The 21015-nt window shown below is 40.1% G+C and overlaps 1 protein-coding gene across 1 annotated transcript; it reads left to right on the forward strand.

The window, feature by feature from the left end:
- Positions 1 to 292: 292 nt before the first annotated feature.
- LOC306743343 (protein NLRC3-like) lies at positions 293 to 20986 on the forward strand (the record flags this gene model as incomplete). Its single annotated transcript, XM_079225847.1, is given in 9 exon segments — positions 293 to 485; positions 12509 to 12676; positions 15112 to 15957; positions 15960 to 16833; positions 17519 to 17695; positions 17924 to 18100; positions 19511 to 19557; positions 19857 to 20204; positions 20793 to 20986. Coding segments are annotated over 9 exon segments (3024 nt in total).
- Between the last annotated feature and the right edge of the window lie 29 nt (positions 20987 to 21015).

A 21015-nucleotide genomic window follows, 5' to 3' on the forward strand; every position in this document is an offset into this window, starting at 1 on the left:
TCCAAAAGGTGGATACATGCTGGAACAGCACATACCATATGCTCAAACGTGTTTACGACCTCAGGGAACCTGTAGGAGCAGCTTTGGCAGGTCTACGCACCGACGTTGCGCCACTCATCAGAACATACGACATTGTTGCAGAATGTCTGAAAGTGCCGTCCCCATTTCACGATGCCACCGGTGAGCTGTCAGAGGAGAAGAGAGTCTGTATCAAAAGTCATTCCTCTTTTATCAATGCTACACCACAGTGGAAGAAGAAATGGGACGTGTCCAAAGTCCGAAGAGCATCGCAATGGCTGAGAGTCTGAGGAGACCGTTAAGGGAGAAGCTGTTCACTCTGCAATCGATGATCGTCAGGTCACTGGCGACACTGCTCGATCCCAGGTTTAAGAAGATGGGCTTCTTTAGCCCCAATAAAGCAACAGAGGCCGAGAGGAGGCTCACTTCTGAATGTGCTGGTATCCGAAACGGTTTGTCCGGCTTAGGTAGCAAACTGTGGCATCGTTGGGACACCAGTCCTGCAGACGAGGACCCCAAATGTTACTGCGGATGCAATAGTGGAGGTCCAAGCGTACCTGGGGGAACCAAACATCGGAAGATTGGAGAACCCCCTTGGGTATTAAGAAGGACGGAAAAATGTTTATCCAAATTTGTATGAACTGGCGGTTGCTTTTCCCTCGACTCAAGCATCATCTGTGCACTGTGAAAGGGTGTTTTCTAAAGCAGGCGGAATAGTAAAAAAAATACGCTGGTTCGGATGCATTCAGATCAAGAATAGCACTACTGCGTTTAAAAACACACAAGCCATGTGCATTTCCTAACTGGTGCTATTCTTTAACTAAGACTGAAGTATTAAGAGACAAGAGTGTATAGATACAGAAGATAAGATTCTAGCTGATCGGGAAGAAGCTTGAGAAGCACTTCCCAACTAGTGAATAAAGAAAATATGCCTCAATATGAAAAAAAAAGTTAAGCCAGCAAAGCAGTCTCAAAAGTGCCAAAAGCATCTGCATTGAGTTGAGACAGGATCAGGATACCTTGCGTATGCAGTTCCCAACTTCTCTTAAGCCCTAAAGAAAGGGCGTCGTCTCACCCTGATTGGCCAAGAGAGGAAATGCACCAAGCTACTCTCAATTCTATTTAGGAGTCAATCCCCACCTCATGCACAACAGGTGATCTTAATCATCCTCCAATTAACTTGTGACATTCAGCTAAAACTAAAGTGCCAAAGAATGAAGGACCGCTATATCTTTTGTTGCTTTGAGCCGTCAATTCTCAATGGAAGGGCACCTGTCTTGCATCTCACTACGGTTATTTTCCGTGTGAGCGCATACACTAATAAGGAGTATCTTCAGGGGAAAAAAAATAAGTCCTGACCATACTCTTGGAGTTTATAGAGAAGACTTAACCGTCAATCTGCTCTGCAGGAGGAACCATTCTGTTCTATGTGTGAACTTAATAGTTTTTTTCCAGTAGAAAACGTCACTCCTGATCTAATTCAATACGCGACAGGATAAGTGCTACACATTATGCAGGAGCGCATTTTTAAAGGCTACACAGACAGATGGCTCTGTTCAGCTCTGTGAAACGTCCTTTAAAGAAAGCTGGATTTAGTTCACGGTAATCTCTTTTTAACCCTTTCTCTCAAAAAAAACAAGAACGGCAGCCTGGTGGTTATTTGAAAACCGCTTTATCTGAAACTCCTGGCACCTCGTACACACTTATCACACACCATCACTGGTTGGCACAGATACTCTAAAATGCAAACATTTGAGAGTGTCACTATACTGAATAAGTGAATGATAAATACATTCAGACATAATTTCTGTCAAATAGAAATAAGGTAAATTGTTTTTAGTTTTTGACTGATCAGACTACAGCGTGTTTATATTAAATACATTTTCTAGATATAACTTTACATTTCAAAACAATTCAACTTAATTTTAACTTTTTTTTACTATAATTTAATTATTTATTGCAAGGATAAGTGCTACTTCAATGTGTGTGTGTGTGTGTGTGCGTCCAATTCTGGGTTCACTAACAGCTAATAACAACATTCTCTCTAACAGCATCTGACAGGCGGGGAGTGAAGCATCTCTAACTGCTATCGACCAAGTTAACTGGCAGTGTTTACCTCTCTCGTCTCTCTCTGTGACATCTCCATCTTTTTCACTTTCCCCTCCGTCACTCACTCTGTCTTTGTTTGCTACTTTCACAAGTTGATTTGTTTCCTAAAACTCACTTGGATACACGTTCACACCTGATTTAAAAGGCATTCAGTGTAGTTCTGCAACCAAAATGGGGAAAACATTTAAAGTGGAGTTTTTTTTTAAAGTGATATTTGATGCACACTCAGCAGTGCTTACAAAGGTCGGATAGATGTTTCCATACAAAGTCCAGGAGTCTCTGTGGAATGTCAGGCTGATGTGCCATTGGATTCCCTAATCCCACAGAGAAGGCCTTCTTTGTTCCTAAATATTCATATCATCTCCATTAATCTACACACACACACCATCAGTCGCCTATTAAAGATAACAGCAGGCCTATCACTCCGATGGCTGCCAGGTTGTCTGTCACTGCTGGAGGGGGTTGCTAACTGGCGATGAAAGACAGACAAAATGGGGATTATTTACAAGGGAATGGCATAGGAAGAAAATAAAAGTAGCCAGGTATAACCGAGAGGAAGAGAGATATCTCGTAACTACACCTTTTGTCAGTCTGATTGGCCTGTTAACCCATTTTGCCAGCTTACCTCTCTCTCATTAATACTAATCCAAACCGCAGGGTTTTTTTTGCGATAGCTTGCTCAGTGAATGTGAATGCTTCGACAAAAGTCTTAACTTTTTGAACCGTCCCTTAAACAACAACACCAAAACTGTTTCTACTTTGGACTTCTGGAACACAGTTGAAAAACACGACACACTGCTTCTCACAAGTTTGCTTGCAATTAATGAAAAAACACTTCTGTTCAAAATGCACGACATGTCATAAAATTGGCAACACACCCACAAACACAGATACACAATGAAACAGTCTGAGCAATAGCACTACAAATAGACATCAGGTAAGCTCACCTCCTTTGTGAGAACCTTGCAAACATGAAGGCAGCGAGAGCATCAGGAAGAGATGGAGGAAGAGGATGAGCAAAAGGAGGACATGAACAAGGAAGTGGACAGGGATGATATTGCTTCTGATGTGGAGGAGATGATGTGGCCAGACCCCAACAGAAAGAGGGATCCACCATCTTTCTGCCATTTGATCTGAAGCCTGTCTATTTTTGTGTTCATTGAAATGTGAGCAGCTGTACCGCACTGGAACAATATTTTGAAGAAACCTGCAGAGGAAATAACAAGTTATTGTATGAAATGTCACATTGAATGCATTGAAAACTCAGATATAAGTCATGTTTGTATGCTTGCTTAAGTTTTGTAAACGCTTAATTTCCAGTTATGTAAAGGGTGTGATCTCTAGAAACCCGAAGAGGAACATCAATAAAAACAAACCACTTCCTCCCCTCTGGTGAGTGTATGCCTCACCTCATGTTGATCAATCTGGACTGAACAGTTCAAACGCGATAGAAACAAGTGTTTCTAAAGTTGAATTGTCCCCTCTTAAATCTGTGATCATTCGTTATTCCTAATCCTTTAAGATCCTCTATCACAATGGAGTCAAGGCATAAGCAGAAAAATACCATGTTTCACAGCACAACATGGGGTTCATCTCTGATGAGCTTAGTTGTCAGCATGCTGCCTGTGAAACTGTCCAGTTTGTTTGTTCTGCAGGTGGCCTAAAACCCAAGCTTGAAGACCTTAATCTTAATAATCAGGTTTTTTTTCCAACTGAGGTTGTGGTGCATAATCTGGTGAGTGATGAACATTTCAACAAGTAAACCTTTGTTTGAATGTTATAGATGATAAACTGCGTACTATAAAGGGTGTGAAGATGATGGTTACTATTTTTCAGTGGTGGAGGAAGTATTAAGATCCTTTGCGATCCTTGTAAATTACCATGAGGCACCTTTAACTGTTTATGAAACATTCTCAATAGCCTCTATATGACCAACATATGGCAGTCGGAAACCTCGTCGACAGGAAGAGTACTCGCTGCCCGTCAGAAGCGTCTCCTCCTCCAGCCAGGAGCTGTGCTTTGCATCGCTGCTCCCCCCCTAACGTCACAACACTGCTGGAGAACCAGGCCGTATTGCTAGGTCCGCTGGAGGCACTGGAGGACCAGAACCAGGACTCAGCGGGGCAGACTGTCAGACCCTACTGCAGTACAATGAGAGGTTTTCTCACAGGGAATCTGGTGCACAGAAACTTTCCCACATGGGGATTTTCACAAAGTTAAAGTGATAAATGTGCATGATATCCACTCTTTTAGTGATTCCTTGTAGCCAATCCTCTGTCCAAGTGAGCAGGTTGTGTTTGTGAGAAGAAACTTCAGTAAAAGCTATAGCTCACTTATCATTGAAGATAATATCACAACCTAGTAATTTGCCAAAACTTTGAGGATGACACGAAATGTGCAGAGCTTCAGGACTCGTATAAGGCAAATGACAAGTTTCACTTTATCTACGTGACAGATATATATAGAGACAGATATAGAACAGTGAAATATCATAGTCAGGGGCATTATGAATGTCTGTACATTTTATGGAAATCCATTCAATAGTTGTTGAGATATAAGACTGGATAAAAGTGATAGATTGACCCAGAGTTATCATTGAAGCCAGTGGTAAAAAAAGACCTCAAGCTAAATTTAACTAGATTTTTTTTATGATCCACTGACAGTTGAGTCATATGGCACCACAATGACAGTAAAATACATCCAGGTAATAGTGTACTGCATTGTATCAAGCTCTCAAAATAGCAAATGGAAGAATGCCAATTGGGACACAGCCTGTATCACTTCCTGCTGCGATACACTTGTCCAGCAGGGCCTTTTATCAGTAATAGCATCTATATTCTTGGCGTTTAGTTATACTGTTTCACAGAGATTTTTGTTACGTTTCTGAACTCACTTCACACTTGGCGAAGGTCTATTATCAGGTTCTTTTCTCCTTTAAATTCATTAAAATGTTTGCATCCCGACGTCAGTAACAGATGTTCAAACCTCTGAACACAGAAGGGGAACATCTGTATTTACTCTCCTTCTCTTCCACAAATCTTGTGTAACCACACCATGCAGGATCACATCTGTAACCCTGCAATCCTGTTGGTCCTGAATGAGAGAAACTTAAAGCCTCTGTTGCATCGACTTTGACCATTTCTGTGAGTCAACTTTATGGACGTGTAATTCAAGATCACTTTTTTATGGGTGGTACAAGCAGAAGGTTGAGGATAGCCAGCAGATGTAAAGAGATGAGGAGAGAAGTGAAAGGGTAATGAGGGTTCAATGAGCTGCATGGGTAATAAAAAGACCTGGAGGGGAGCGGTGGGCAGGTGCTGACCATGTGTACACAGTGTAAAGGCAGTGAAATCACACACACACACACACACACGCTGAATGTCTGCCTCTCCCACACTCACGCTCTTGGACAAAAAGCAGCGCAGGTCCGCAGGGTCATGTGTGTGTCTGTCATTTTGAATGTTTGCATTGTGTGTATGTGGACCGAGTGAGTGGCGATGCGTGACCGAGTGAGATTGAAGAGGTTATAAATTCCTGCATTTCTATGGGGAGTCTTCTCAATTATTTACCTTCCTTGCCCCATGCTTTTATTCTGAAACACATACACACACACACACACACACATACTCTCACAAAAACACTCTTCAACTTCAGGTTTGGTAACATTGTGTGTGTGTGTGTGTCTGTAAAGGATGGATCTTCATTTTAGGGTCGGTGAGGATGAACCCCACCTTTAGAGGAGATTGGACACTAGGATTCATCACGAAGGCCCTCGACGCACTCACAGGCACGTGAGGACCCTTGTTGACCACATTCCTTCGCCCATAACACACATCTTAACCACCACAACTGCGTGCCCAAAGCCAACACTTAGCTTAATCTTCACCTAAATGTAACATTTACCTTAACATCTCAAACAGCCTTTTGAAGAAGCAAAATCTGGAGCAAAATCCACTGATTTCCTTGGACACAGTGCACTGGAATCACCTGTGGATTTTGAGTAAATCATTGTATCTCATTTTGTATAACATTTTGGTGATCTTTGACATCTAAATTTGATGGAGCTGATCTTTGAGGTAGCTGAATTTAAAAAAAGGAGTTTAAAATGGAGGAGGACATATTTTGGACTCTTGTTACACCATCCAGTTTAATAAATCACTGATCTGTTGTAATTATACAGCACTTGGCAAAAGAGAAGAGGCATGGTTTGCAGGTCAGTCATGAGACCGGAAAGGATGGTACAAATAGGTTTACTGTATTGCTCTACTGTCAATCACTAACTACTGTATGGTCTAACTATGCACTAGACCAGGGGTGGCAACCTGCGGCTCTTTAGCCCTCTGTTGCGGCTCCCTGAGGCTTTGACAAAAAAAACAAAAAAAAGAAAGACAACTTTTTTTTTTTTGTCCAGTGGAAAAAGGTTTAAAGGGAAGTCCTCTTATCTTTGAGTTTTAGGTGATATTGTGTCACTGAAAATAAAAATAAATGTTTAAATATTTCTTTCACTAAAATGTGTGTCACGTCGCTGTCAAGGCTCCGCCCTGCAGCTGCTACTCGTGATTCAGAGTCCCGCCCTCGCGCGCAGATGAGTGCAGAAGAGCGATTCCTCAACTGCTGCAGCAAACTGAGTAAAGTAGATATACTTTCAGGAAGTGAATTCACTTTTTCTTTTGCACTTTTTTGTGTGTTTGAATAAGTGTGTGTGACCCAGAGGCAGTTCAGGACTACTGGTCTACTGGTGAAGAGGAACAGGCTTTCATCCAAAAATGCCATGAGTATTTGTTTGCAAATTGTGCAAATACATGGTTTGTGTTTATGCGTCTGTGTATTTGTGGAGCCCATAAGCTACGACCACAACATTGGTCAGGTCATATTGGATTATTAATGCACAGAGTGAGTACCAGAAAGCTTTGACGGCCATTATGTCATGGTAAAAATAAACTGCCCTGGTTTCAGGGAAACATTTGACTGTATCATGGTGCTTGTGAAGGGCTGCATGTTGACCCACTAACTTCACACGAACATATTAAGATGGTTGAATAAACAAGCAGCTTTAAAAATATGCAATTTGGTCGGAAAAGAAAAAAGGGCAGGAGGCACAGAGTGAAAAATACTTTGAGTCTGTGGACATGCTAGCAACTCTGTGAAGCTAGGTGTGCTAACATCAGCTTGCTGACTTGTCCACAATGACAATGCTAACATGCTTAATATTCTGATGGTATAGATATAGCCCCAACTAACTATGAACTATAATAGCTTTGTGTATTAGTGCACTGAATATCACTAAACGGCAAAAGAGGGAATATCATACGTTTAACAAGCACATGGTTATAAACCAAAGCACTGGACAAATGATATGTTTGACTTGATGATGGTGTTGGAAAACTTTTTTCATTTCCTTTTTATTCAAGGAAAACGCCAACTTTAAAGGACAGTTATCGTTCTACAGCCTGATGTGGCTCATGAATATCTGTACAAATTTTGTATGCCAATGTATCCAATAGTTGTCCAGAAATGTCACTTAAATCCACAAATGTCAACCTCATAGTGTGTTGGAGGAAAATATATTTAAGTCTGGACTAAAGTGGACCAACTGACCGACAGGCAGACTGACGTTGCCAGACTGCAGGCTGAAAATAAGAAATGAATAGAAGATGATTGTATTCTTTCCTCAAAAATTAACAAAACGAGAGAGCTGATTATTGCACTATACCAAATCTACAACACACCAACTTCATGACAAAGTGAGGAAAACATTTTCTAGGCGGTTTTAATGGGTCTTTGAGATTTTTTTTTTTTTAACCATTAGTTGTTTATTTGGTTTTAATTTAAGACAAAAATATAAAAAAAATAGACAATGAGGAATTAAACACAAGGTACATATACTGATTTACAGAACCCGTACTGCTCAGATGCATTTATGACTTATTTCCTTTTATATTCATGTGGTTAGTTTCAGGGAGGAGGTAAAGTCCAGAGCTGCTCGAAATTGAAAGTAAAAGTGTCACTGGCAGTTCTGCAATGAGGGAGGAAAGAACATGCAGTCACAGAAGGCTCCATTATAGACGGCTGAGCAAAAAACAAATGGTTGAAGGATTTTAACGTCACCTGTACAAGTAAGATTGATTGATGCAGTCTGTATACTTAATCATGTGATGTGTGTCTAATATTAAGTAACTAGCTTTTGTGCTGGCTTGCATGTTTCTTTAGATGGGACAAGCACGTGGCCTACATGGCCACATGCTTGTGGCCTACATGGCCACATGCTTGCATACAAGTTTTACATCTCTTTACATACTGGAACATATTGCCGATGATCGTCTGATGACTTCTGAGAATATGATCACTTTCCTTTGTGTTTACCTTTGTGATGCCTATTTCCTGTGTACTTTATAATTTATAATCGACCATCTTCATGTGTTGCAAAGCTTAGTATTAAGGAAGTTCTAGAGATGTTGGTATACCAGCTTTACACACCTAGCTCACCATCTTTGTTAAGTTAGACTAGTTCAGTTTTACACAAGCCTTTGGAGTAATAATGTTTGCTCTCCCGCAATACGGTTGGAGAAAGTCATGAGATGCTACTCTTTAGACTTTGATCAGGTTTTGTTGATGCAAGTAAGTCAGCATAACTGAAATCATTTTTCTTTTTTTCAGGGGAGTTCTACTCCTGTCGGTGACTTGTTGACTGGATAGTTACTTTTGTTATCAGTGTTGGTGAAACTGATTTTATTTGAATGAAGGTCAAGTAATGAGTGGATCAGTTTACTGAGAGGACCTTGAGACACGTGGAGAGGAACAATGTGCTCGAGAGAAGGTGATGGAGCGCTTTTTTGTCAACGTAGAGAACAATATCGGTCTTGAGCGAGGAGACTTTGCTGCAATTACAGCCTGTGAAAAGGGCAAGGAGCTGGAAATAATGTCATTGTGTAACAAAGGAACAAAATACAACTGCTGTATTCAGTATAGAGCAGAAAACTACCTGTAAAACCAACATGTATCAGGAACAGGCCGAGGTCACATCAACTGACGCGTAAGTAGCTGCTTTTCTTTAATTGGCTCAGTCTCCCCTCACACAGGATGTGTAACTATGTGTAACTATTATCAGCACATGCAGCTCCTTCAATGACCGGCTGCTTCACCCGCAGTGTGTGAAGGAGAGACACCACAGGTCCTTCCTTCCTGCCGCTGTCAGACTGCACAACCATCACTGCTCCCAGCAGAACACTTCTTCATTCATTTAATTTAATGTGCAATATAAATCCAATGCATCCACTGTGCAACATAAATAATCTGTTCAATCAACTGTGCAATATTAACAACCATTCAGTCTGACGACATTATATTTTAATTTTTTTTTTACTTTTGTATTATACCTTTTACTGTGATAATATTGACGTATTAATTTTACTTGTTTTGATAAAAAAATTCGACCTATGTCTCTTGTTTGTTCGTTTGCACTATCTACTCTTCTGCTGATTTCCTGATAATGCCCTGCTGTGGGATTAATTAAGGATTATCTTATTTTATCTGAAATATGTCGAGCATCCATTCACTTGTTGTTGACAAAGTAACGTGGTAAAAATGACGTGAGAAATTAGTTTAACCTCCTACGTAAAGACTGATATTAAACGTTTTATTCCTTATCTGTGTGCATAGAGCCACTGATAGCAGCAATTACATTAAGAAATGCTCTTAAATTTGGCTGTTTAAATCTCTGACGTGCCTGGGCCTTCCTTTTTTTTTTTAAATCTGAAGGCTTGAGTCCAGACCAGCCTCTCCTGCACCAAGCAATGTTTCCGTGAAAACTGACCATTCCAAGGGTGATCCTCCCAGCTTCAGTAAAGACGACCCGGGGTAAGATGAGTTGGTTATGTTGGATGTTTGATATAACGAGAAATGAATTTGAAGAGAATGAATGACACAGAAAGAGAAGCACTGTGAATTCCACTTCAAGACTCAACAATTTTAAAGTTAGATTTAACATTTGTAATTTTAATCTGTTTTAAAGATGGCTTGAGCCAGAAAGACCAGTCTCTCCTGCACCCAGCAATGTTTCCATGAAAAGTGACTGGTCCATGGGTGATCCTCCCAGCTTCAGAAAAGACGAGCCGGGGTAAGATGAGTCGGTTATGTTGGATGTTTGACACAGAGCAATTCAAATGAAGAGAATGACTGACACATAAAGATACATTTAGTAAATTCCACTTCATAACTCAACAATGTTAAAGATGTTATAATGTTGCATTTAAAATATTTGTTAAAGAAGGATTGAGCCAGAAAGACCAGTCTCTCCTGCACCCAGCAATGTTTCCATGAAAAGTGACTGGTCCATGGGTGATCCTCCCAGCTTCAGTAAAGACAAACCGGGGTAAGATGAGTCGGTTATGTTGGATGTTTGATATAACGAGAAATACATTTGAAGAGAATGACTAACACAGAAAGAGAAGCACTGTGAATTCCACTTCAAGACTCAACAATGTTAAAGATGTTATAAGATTTAACATTTGTAATTCTAATCTGTTTTAAAGAAGGATTGAGCCAGAAAGACCAGTCTCTCCTGCACCCAGCAATGTTTCCATGAAAAGTGACTGGTCCATGGGTGATCCTCCCAGCTTCAGTAAAGACAAACCGGGGTAAGATAAGTCGGTTATGTTGGATGTTTGATATAACGAGAAATGAATTAGAAGAGAATGACTAACACAGAAAGAGAAGCACTGTGAATTCCACTTCAAGACTCAACAATGTTAAAGATGTTATAAGTGTTAATGCCAGTTTCGTAATCTTCAAAAACATCGGTTTAATTTCTGTTGAATTGCATGTCACCAGAGTCCTCCACAAGCTGCTTGACAGCTTCATATTTGTTGCTTACATTCATTATGATATGTTTGATGATCATTTTGGAGTAGAGGCTTTGGATGGAGGCCTGAAGGAAAAGGCTGTCAGTGTGACAAACTTAGTGACTTCCTCTAGATTTACTGACTTTTTGAGCTAGTGCTGCTAGATACTTTAATTGGAAAAGAGTTGACAACACTGGGCTGGGTTCTTCAGTTAGATATTTATTGAATCTATCTTACTCTTGCTAGTTTTTCAAGATTACCAACTTAAGCTTTAAATTATATTTATTTGGTAATTGTGTAATGCCCACCTGAGCAGAGAATGAAGTTGATCTCCCTCTGATATTTTGGTTATGTTGGATGTTTAATACAACAAAATATACAAATTGAGAATGACCATCCAGAAAGAAGAAATGCGGTACATACCACTTTGAGGCTCAGCGGCATTGAATATGTTCAATGTGTTTAAAGTTTGTAATTATAATATGTCTTTAAAAAGGATTGAGGCAGAAAGACCAGTCTCTCCTGCACCCAGCAATGTTTCCATGAAAAGTGACTGGTCCATGGGTGATCCTCCCAGCTTCAGTAAAGACGAACTGGGGTAAGATGAGTCGGTTATGTTGAATGTTTGATATAACGAGAAATGAATTAGAAGAGAATGACTAACACAGAAAGAGAAGCACTGTGAATTCCACTTCAAGACTCAACAATGTTAAAGATGTTATAAGATTTAACATTTGTAATTATAATCTGTTTTAAAGAAGGATTGAGCCAGAAAGACCAGTCTCTCCTGCACCCAGCAATGTTTCCATGAAAAGTGACTGGTCCATGGGTGATCCTCCCAGCTTCAGTAAAGACAAACCGGGGTAAGATGAGTTGGTGGAGAAATATTGTAAATTATGTTGGATGTTTGACACAGAGCGACTCTCAGACAAAGATAAATAAATTAAGGACAAGGATTTGTCAGTGGTAAAATTAATATTTCCTACCATGAAGCTCAACAGTTGTGTCTCAGATGTTCAAATAATTACAATAATAGTTGTTTTAGTGAAATCCAATTAAATCTGTGTTAAAGCCTGCCTGAGCACAAAAGACCAGTCTCTCATGCCACTGCCAACATTTCCGAGTGTGATCCTCTCAACTTCATGGCTGAATTAAGGTAGGAAAAAACATGTGCGCCAGAGAAAAAGACAAAGTATAACGATATGAGGACAACTGTATCTTTTTGTATTGACACAAACACGTCTTGACTGTGCCCAGCAGTGCTTCAAAGGAAACTGGCCAGGATGGGCAAGACATCAGGCAAGGTATACAAACAAGTAGCAACACAACACTTTATAAGGTTTAGAATCAATACACTTTTTAACAAAACACTTCAAATGAATATTTACATGTCTTTATTGTCCTACCATTTGCCTCTGGGCCTTGACTGCAGGTAGAACACAATACATCATGTTGCACTGTATTTTATAGCTCATTATATTGTGTTGGAGTGTAAAATGAAATGCAATTATGGCATTCTGCTTTCTTCGTGTTGTCTTTAGGCAAAGCTGTCCTGAAGAGGAGAATCCTCAATCAGCATGAAGAGGAACTGCGAGGACATGAAACCGACACAGAACTCTACGAGATACAAGCTGTGGACAGCACGGACGCTAAAGCCCAACCCTTTAAAGCGCAGCCCTTTAAAGCCCAACCCTTTAAAGCATTATTTCGTAAGTCAAAGAAAAAGGAAGTGAGAACAGTGCTGATGAAAGGAGTGGCTGGTGTTGGTAAAACATTCCAAACAAAGTTGTTCATGGTAGATTGGGCAAAAGGAAAATCCAACAAAAAGATAGACTTGATAGTTTCATTTAATTTTGGTGAGCTGAATTCAAGAAAAGAAGATCAAAGCCTGAAAGATCTGATTCGTCATTCCTTCGATGAGGATGGACTCGTAGATTACAACTATGATAAGTGTAAAGTAGCATTTGTCCTTGATGGCTTGGAAGAATGTAAATTTCCTCTGGATTTTGCAAAGAATGAGGACGTGACTGATATGGAAGAGCCAGCCTCGATGGATGTGCTGCTAACAAACCTCATCAAGGGGAATTTGCTTCCGTCGGCTCAGCTCTGGATCATCTCTCGACCTTCAGGAGTTGACAAGATTCCTCCAGATTATATTGAGAAAGTGACAGAATGTCGAGGTATGAAATTATGACAGTAACTTTTCTTATGCATTTACTGTCAACAGCATTGTTTACTTAAAAATGTTGTTTTGGTATTTTTGGCTGGCTTCGTTCAAAACAATCACTTTTCTAATACTTAAAAAAAACCTGATTAAAGCCATTGTATCCTTCATCATCAATAACTGTGTTTTATTTATTCAGAGACCATAAAGCGACATCAGAAGCTGATGTCAGCCCTGCGGGAAAGATTTCTGAAAGAAATCAATCAAGAAGAAGACATAAATCATCCGAACCAGAAAAACACGCAACACATAATGAGAGAAAACCAAAGTGGTGAGGTCAATGATGAAGAGAATATTGGACATACTGAAGCAAAATCTGTGACACAAGTCAATGCAGGATCTGACATCTTCAAGGACAGGAAAGGAAAAAGGGTCCTTACTGTGCTGACCACTGGAGGAGCTGGGATTGGAAAATCCTTCCATGTGCAGAAATTCATAAAAGAGTGGGCTAAAGAGGACAAGGAGTCACATTTAAGTGATCACGTCATAATTCCACTTAACCTTTCTAAACTGAATTTGATTAAAGATACAAAAGTCAGTTTAATGGGACTTCTTAATCATTTCTACAAGGAAACTAATACATTTGTGATCTCTAACTTTGAACAGTTCAAAGTTGTATTTGTCTTGGACGGTTTGGAAGCTTATGAACGTCCTCTTGACTTGGACAACATCGACACCTTGACTGATGTCAGAGAGCCAGCTTCAGTGGACGTTATACTGACAAACCTTATCAGAGGAACCCTGCTTCCTTCTGCCCGGATCTGGATAACCTCCCGACTGAAGTCGCCTGATGCATGTGTCGACAGGATGACAGAAATACGATGTAAGTTTATGGGTGCAGATTAAAGCTGTTAAGGGAAGGGGTTTAAATAGGTGTGCAAGCATATTTAAAGTGTTTAAATTCAAATCAAACAGTCGCCTTGAGGTAGCATGAATGCTCAAAACCGCTATGAAATTAAAACTGTTCCGAAGTCTTTAATATTGAGTATCTGTTGGTTCAGAGGCCGATACTAATATTGCCTGTTGACCAAATATATATCCGACACAGTGAAATGACAGCAATAGACAACTAAATCTCAAGCTTCTTGATCCTAATGCTTGAGGTCCTAGTTCAAAGCTATCAACAAAGTGTATCATCTTGGAGTACTGATATGATATTTAACTGGGAGAATTGGACTCTTGAAATCGGCCCAACCCGATCTGTTAGAGAGAAGACAAGTCTCTTCAAGACTATCTTTGACAAGTACAGACACTGGCTGCAAAGATAAAATAACCACACAACAGACATGTTTATTTTGGCCATACATTTCTTATGGAATTAATGTTAATTAGTATTTTTGCCGCCATTTAATCGGTAAGAAGCTGCTTCCTGAATGCAGTTCTTTTTCCTAATAAGACAGACAGAGGTGTCTGAGTTTAGCGAACCTTGCGTTTAGCCTCCCCCACTCGTGCCAGTACAGCCAAATAAGTTTGACTTGCGTATGTCACAAAATGTTGGCACCGCAGGCTGTTGTAAAGGAAAGCAGCGTCGTCACAGTAAGAGGACAGTAAAGAAAGGATTAGCTTTATTTTAACTGATAACATTCTTTAAGGAGAAAAGCAAGTTGACCATTATTTGTCCAAAATGAACAACCGTAAAAACAGACCAGCAGGTTAAGGGGGAGAAATCAGGTTCCCACTCAAACCAACAAAGTATGAAGGGTCATGATTAATGCTCATTTTTAACTTATTCTCAAGCTGATTCTTGAATGTTTTAAGCTCTGCTTCATTTTTAGTTGGTATCCCAAACAATCAAATAAAAAACTTACTTCTTGATGCTATGGTTTAGATTTTATAAACTTGCACTATGATTGCACAGATTTAGTCACAACTATTGTCTAATTGATATCCTTAATAACTTTAACATTTATTTTCCTCCAGACAAGCCTCATGTTGCAAGTCAACAGAGACTCAAATCTCAGCTGAAGGAGCAATTCTCCTATGTGCCTGAGGGGATCGATATGCAGAGAACCTCCGCTCTTCTGAATGAGATCTTCACAGATCTCTACATCGTAGAGGGACAAGAAACATTGATTAAATATCATGACATCTTCAACCCTACAGCCAGAGAAAACATACCCATTAGAACTGTGCTGACGATGGGAGTGGCAGGCATTGGAAAGTCGTTTGCCACAAAGAAGTACATGCTGGACTGGGCTGAGGGTAAGGCCAACGGGGACATATTTTATATGTTTCCACTTTCTTTCCGGGAACTAAATTTGAGAAAAGAGGAAGCGCACAGCTTGGAGGAACTAATCCATCGATTTTTCCCGGGTATGAAGACATCCGAAATAATGGACTATGACCAGTACAGAACCCTGATTGTCCTGGATGGTCTTGATGAATGTCGCGTCGATCTTGACTTCAGTAAAGATTGGACAGATATGAGAAAGCCAACCTCAATCGATGTTCTGCTGACAAACCTCATCCAAGGAAATCTGCTTTCTAAAGCTCAAATCTGGATCACTTCCCGACCTGCAGCATCCAATCATATCCCTGCTGATAAAGTTGACCGGGTTACAGAGGTGCGAGGATTTAATGATGAGCAGAAGGAGGAGTACTTCAGGAAGAGATTCAGTGATAAAGATTTTGCTGAGAAAATCTTGTCACATGTCAAAAAATGTAGGAGCCTTTACATCATGTGTCACATCCCCGTCTTCTGTTGGATCACGGCAAAAGTTCTGGAGGACTTTGTGAACAGAAACGAAGAAGGGAGGATGCCAAAGACTATGACATGTACATATATTTCCTTGTGTTACAGTGCAGACAGGCTACTGTAAAGTATGGTGAAGATGAGACAGTTGAAAATGCTGAGACAGATTCATGCTGGAATACAAGAAACAAGGAAACAGTCATGTCTCTGGGAAAATTGGCTTTTGACGGGCTAAAGGAAGGAAGCCTTCTATACACCGAAGAACACTTGACAGAGTGCGAAATTGACATCACAAAATCTGCTGTCTTCTCAGGATTATTCACTCAGATCACCCGAGAAGGCTCTGGGCTGTACCAAAATAAGTTCTTTTGCTTTGTGCATCTGAGCATTCAAGAGTTCATGGCAGCTTTGTATGTCTTTCACACATTCAATAACACAGGTGAAAATCTGCTTGCCATGCCTGGTCCAACTATTGGAGACTTTCCTGCAGACTTCTACAAGACAGCAGTGGACAAGGCTTTAGATAGCAAAAGTGGAGAATGGGATCTGTTTCTCCGCTTCCTGTTAGGCCTGTCTCTGGAGACCAATCAGAATCTACTGAAAGAGCTGCTGAAGAAGACCGAAGACAACAAGGAGACCACCAACAAGGAAACCATTGAGTACATAAAAGAAAAAATTCGGGAAGAGAATAGCGATCCTGATAAAAATTGCAATCTGTTCTACTGTTTGAATGAGCTGAATGACCACTCTCTGGTCGAAGAAGTGAAAACGTACCTGCAATCAGAAACATTCACGTTTGAAAAATTCTCCACCTCCCAGTGGTCAGCTCTGACTTTTGTGCTGCTGACATCAGATGAGAAGCTTGATGTGTTTGATCTGAAAAAGTACCTGAAATCAGAGAAAGTTCTTCTGGGAATGTTGCCGGTAGTTAAAGTCTCGAAAACTGCTTTGTAAGTACTTTCAAATGCTCGTTCAAATATATTTTTGTTATCTTGCTATATACATACAAAGTCTATCTATTTATTCAAATCTGAAACTGAGGCTCCCAAGTCGGTTGATACTGGGCTATGATTAGTCTTCTTTGGGCAATTGGGTTGAGTTGGGCCAATGTGTTATCAATACATAAACTGGTTGAGCCTTCAAGACCAGACCATATACTCCTGTCATCAAGACATGCTTTATTTCAATTATATAAGAAACCCATTTTTACCTCCTTTATGGAGGTTCTGCTCTTAGTTAGGTTTGTCTGCAGAATTCCGAAAATAAGTTTGGTCCGATTTTCATTAAATTAGCGGAAGAGTGGAGTATCGGCCAAGGTTTTATAGAAACTGCCTTGATGGAGGTCTGTGCTCTCTAAATGTCCTCGTTATCTTTATTTCTGTGCCAGTTGCTCAACGTGTAATTGGGACAGTTTTCATATTTTATCTGCAAATGCAGTCAGATTGAGTCATTTTTGTTAGACGATTCCAGTTTTTCAGAAGGAATTTGCATTACCATGACACATAGAGTTTGGCAGGTAGTACTGTGATTCAGCACATTTGAACAACATGGTCTGTTTAATGTTTAAACATTTGCAGATACAATCAAAAGTCTGTTGTGGAACATGCCTATATATGCCTGCAAATGTTTTCACAGGCTGAGTTGGTGTGAGCTCTCAGAGGAATCCTGCAGAGGTCTGTCGTCCTCAGTTCTCTGCTGCCCATCCTGTAATCTGACAAAGATGGACCTGAGTCATAACGACCTGCTGGATTCAGGTGTGCAGCTGCTTGCTGAAGGATTGCAGAGTCTACACTGTAAGATGGAGATTCTCAAGTAAGTGTATGGTGCATTTACTTTATTTTTGTGAGCTGCAGCAAACGTTTTGGTGAAGTAAATTGGTCTTCAGGGAAAATAATATAGAGTTCAAATAGGAAAACAGTTTTGTGACTTTAGGGATTATGGGAAATTGTGTTTGTTGACAATGTAAAATGCAACACAATTTGTAGAAACAATTCCGTGTGTGTGTGTGTGTGTGTGTGTGTGTTTGTGTTTTGTCTTCAGGCTGTTAGGTTGTCAGGTGACAGAGAAAGGCTGCTCCTTCTTGGCCTCTGCTCTCAAGTCAAAAACGGCCTCCTCCCTGAAACAGCTGGATCTGAGTTACAATCACCCAGGACCCGATGGCGCAGCAATGCTTTCTGCTATAGCTGCAGATCCAAATATGAGCCTGAAGACACTCTGGTATGTTAAGATGTGAGGATGTGTGTTTATATGATCATACATTTGCATCGTTACAGCTGGTTCTCCGAGTTATAACAAGACTTAATCTACACTGAGACAGAATATTATTATTTAGTTAGCAGACTAAGATCACATGTTAATACCAGGACCCTATTTCTCGTACCTGGCTCAACAAAGTTGAGCAAATGTCCTATTATCCACCTTAAATTAGCGAGTTGATTGACGTCAGGCTAACTCGGTTTCTCCACGGAAGATCCGTGCTGAAACGGTCTCGTTAATTCTAACCAGACGTCAGTCATCTGGATAAATGCGCCCGTTCCTCTTCAGAAGGGATAATAATTGAGCACTGACAACACGATGTTCTAACAGTACAATGGCAAATAAACTCAGAGGAACCTCTTTTTATTTCTCCGCTGACAAGCAGAAGATGATCATGAAGGCATGAGGAAGTCAATACCATAATCATTCACAGCAAACCCGTTGCGAATATTTGCAACGCGTTTGCAATGTGTTTGCTGTGAACACAGCTTAACACCACCCCCGCTGCGAGACATAAGCGTCGCAAATATATTAGACAAGTTAAATGCGTCAGTGTTGGGGAAATGTATCGGTTAATGTTAAGTGCTTCATCACCCAAATCAATCAGATTATATTTATTTAAATGTATCTGCTGGCAGGAGCATACAAATTAATATATACTTATGACGATATATGTACTGTATGTGCGTATCATGTACTATATATGTGTATATACATGTATGTGTAGATAACCATATAACTAGGAGTTTGAATATGTATATGGGCGGATCAGTATGTATGTATTATTCATAATCAGAAATTCAATCAATTGAAGCAGTGAAAAGAAATTGTGTGTGATTCTCTGTATTCTTATCTTGAGTCCACCTTAATCGTGTTCTACAATAATGATTTGTATGGTGTACTAATAACACTGTCATATAATTGTGAGTGCTTTCAACACATCCATAAGTTTCTTAAGCGCTAAATAAACTCAAGAACATCGCGGCCTGAAGCGGGTGATAGTCTGTGTCTGAGACGGGCAATCGGCTGCGCCTGTGGTGATCAATGTCCGCGGCTCGAGAAGCTCTCGTAAATAAATGATTTCTTGCCGGCAGAATCTATAGCGCCTCGTACAGGAAGTCATCCTGATGTGAGAACGGATCTTGGCGATCTGGAAGAACGCTCTGGCTCAAGGGTCAAACCTTTTTTTTCTGCTGTATTTTCTTCTATCTATATATATATATATATATATATATATATATATATATATATATATATATATATATATATATATATATATATATATATATATATCAGGAGCTTTAACATCTATGTGTGAAGTATTGTATTGAATTTGAAAATGTTTGTTCTTGACAACACTTTTTTTCACAGTTTGGACCACTGTGGAGCGCATCGGTTAAAGCCAGGGCTGAAGAAGTGTACGTTTTTTTTATTGTTTCTATTATGTAATATGTTATCACTTCAGTAGAGCCTGAGACAATACGCTCATGCCTGATACATTTGAAATGAATGTCAAACAATATGCCTTCACCACACCTACCTTTGCAGGTAATATAGCTTCTGATAATGTATGCACTTTTTACCCGGTGACAGTTGTTCCACGCAACATGCTTAGATTTCATCATGAATTTATTTAGTTCTGATTTCATCTAAACAACGTAAAATGTTTTGTAGTCTTTAAACTTCACAACAAAAATGTGTTCTTTGTCTCTTTCAGATGGTGCAGATCTGATGCTTGATGAAAGCACTGCAAGCAAGAGGCTTGCTCTGTTTGATTGCAACAGGAAAGCAAAAACTGTAGAAAAGCTAAATGAGAAAGTGCAACGACCTGAAAACGACGACAGATTTAAGAGGACTCAGGTGTTTTGTAAGAAAGGCCTAAAAGGATTCTGCTACTGGGAGGTGGAGTGGGAAGGGATGGTCGGCATTGCAGTGTCATATAGATCAGTGGGTAGAAGATGGGACGGAAGTGGTGGCCTAGGATGCAACGAGAAGTCCTGGAGTCTGCTCTGCTCGAAGACTGGATACACTCCCATACATGGGAAGATATCCAAAGATGGGAAGATGCCCAACGACAAGAAGACATCCAAAGATGTTAAGCCCAATGACGGGAAGATATCCAAAGATGTTGATTCCAACGATAAGAAGACATCCAAAGATGTTAAGACCAACGGCAAGAAGACTTTCAAAGATGTTGAGTCCAACAATGAAAAGTCATCCAAAGATGTTAAGCCAAATGACAAGAAGACATCCAAAGATGTTGAGCCCAACAACACAAAGACATCCAAAGATGTTAAGCCCAACGACACAAAGACATCCAAAGATGTTGAGTCCAACGACACAAAGACATCCAAAGATGTTGAGTCCAACGACACAAAGACATCCAAAGATGTTGAATCCAACGACAAGAAGACATCCAAAGATGTTGAGTCCAAAGAAAAGAAGACATCCAAAGATGTTGAGTCCAACGACACAAAGACATCCAAAGATGTTGAGTCCAACGACAAGAAGACATCCAAAGATGTTGAGTCCAAAGAAAAGAAGACATCCAAAGATGCTGAATCCAACGACAACAAGACATCCAAAGATGTTAAGCCCAACAATGGGAAGATGTCCAAAGCTAAGTCCAAAGATGTTAAGTCCAAAGATGAAGTACCCCTTTGCAAAAAAATTGGAGTATTTCTGGATTGGGAAGCTGGTACTCTGATTTATTATGGTGTCACACCTGGGAAGCAGTTTCTCATACACACCTTCCATGCCAAATTCACAGAACCTCTCTTCCCATGCTTCTGGTTTCAGAAGGGCTCTGTGGCTTTGTGTGAGATGAACCTCTGTAGTGATCACTAAATGCTACACACTACATTTCAATAGATTAG

This window comes from Taurulus bubalis (genome assembly GCF_910589615.1).
Source record: "Taurulus bubalis genome assembly, chromosome: 11".
NCBI classification, from domain to species: Eukaryota; Metazoa; Chordata; class Actinopteri; order Perciformes; family Cottidae; genus Taurulus; species Taurulus bubalis.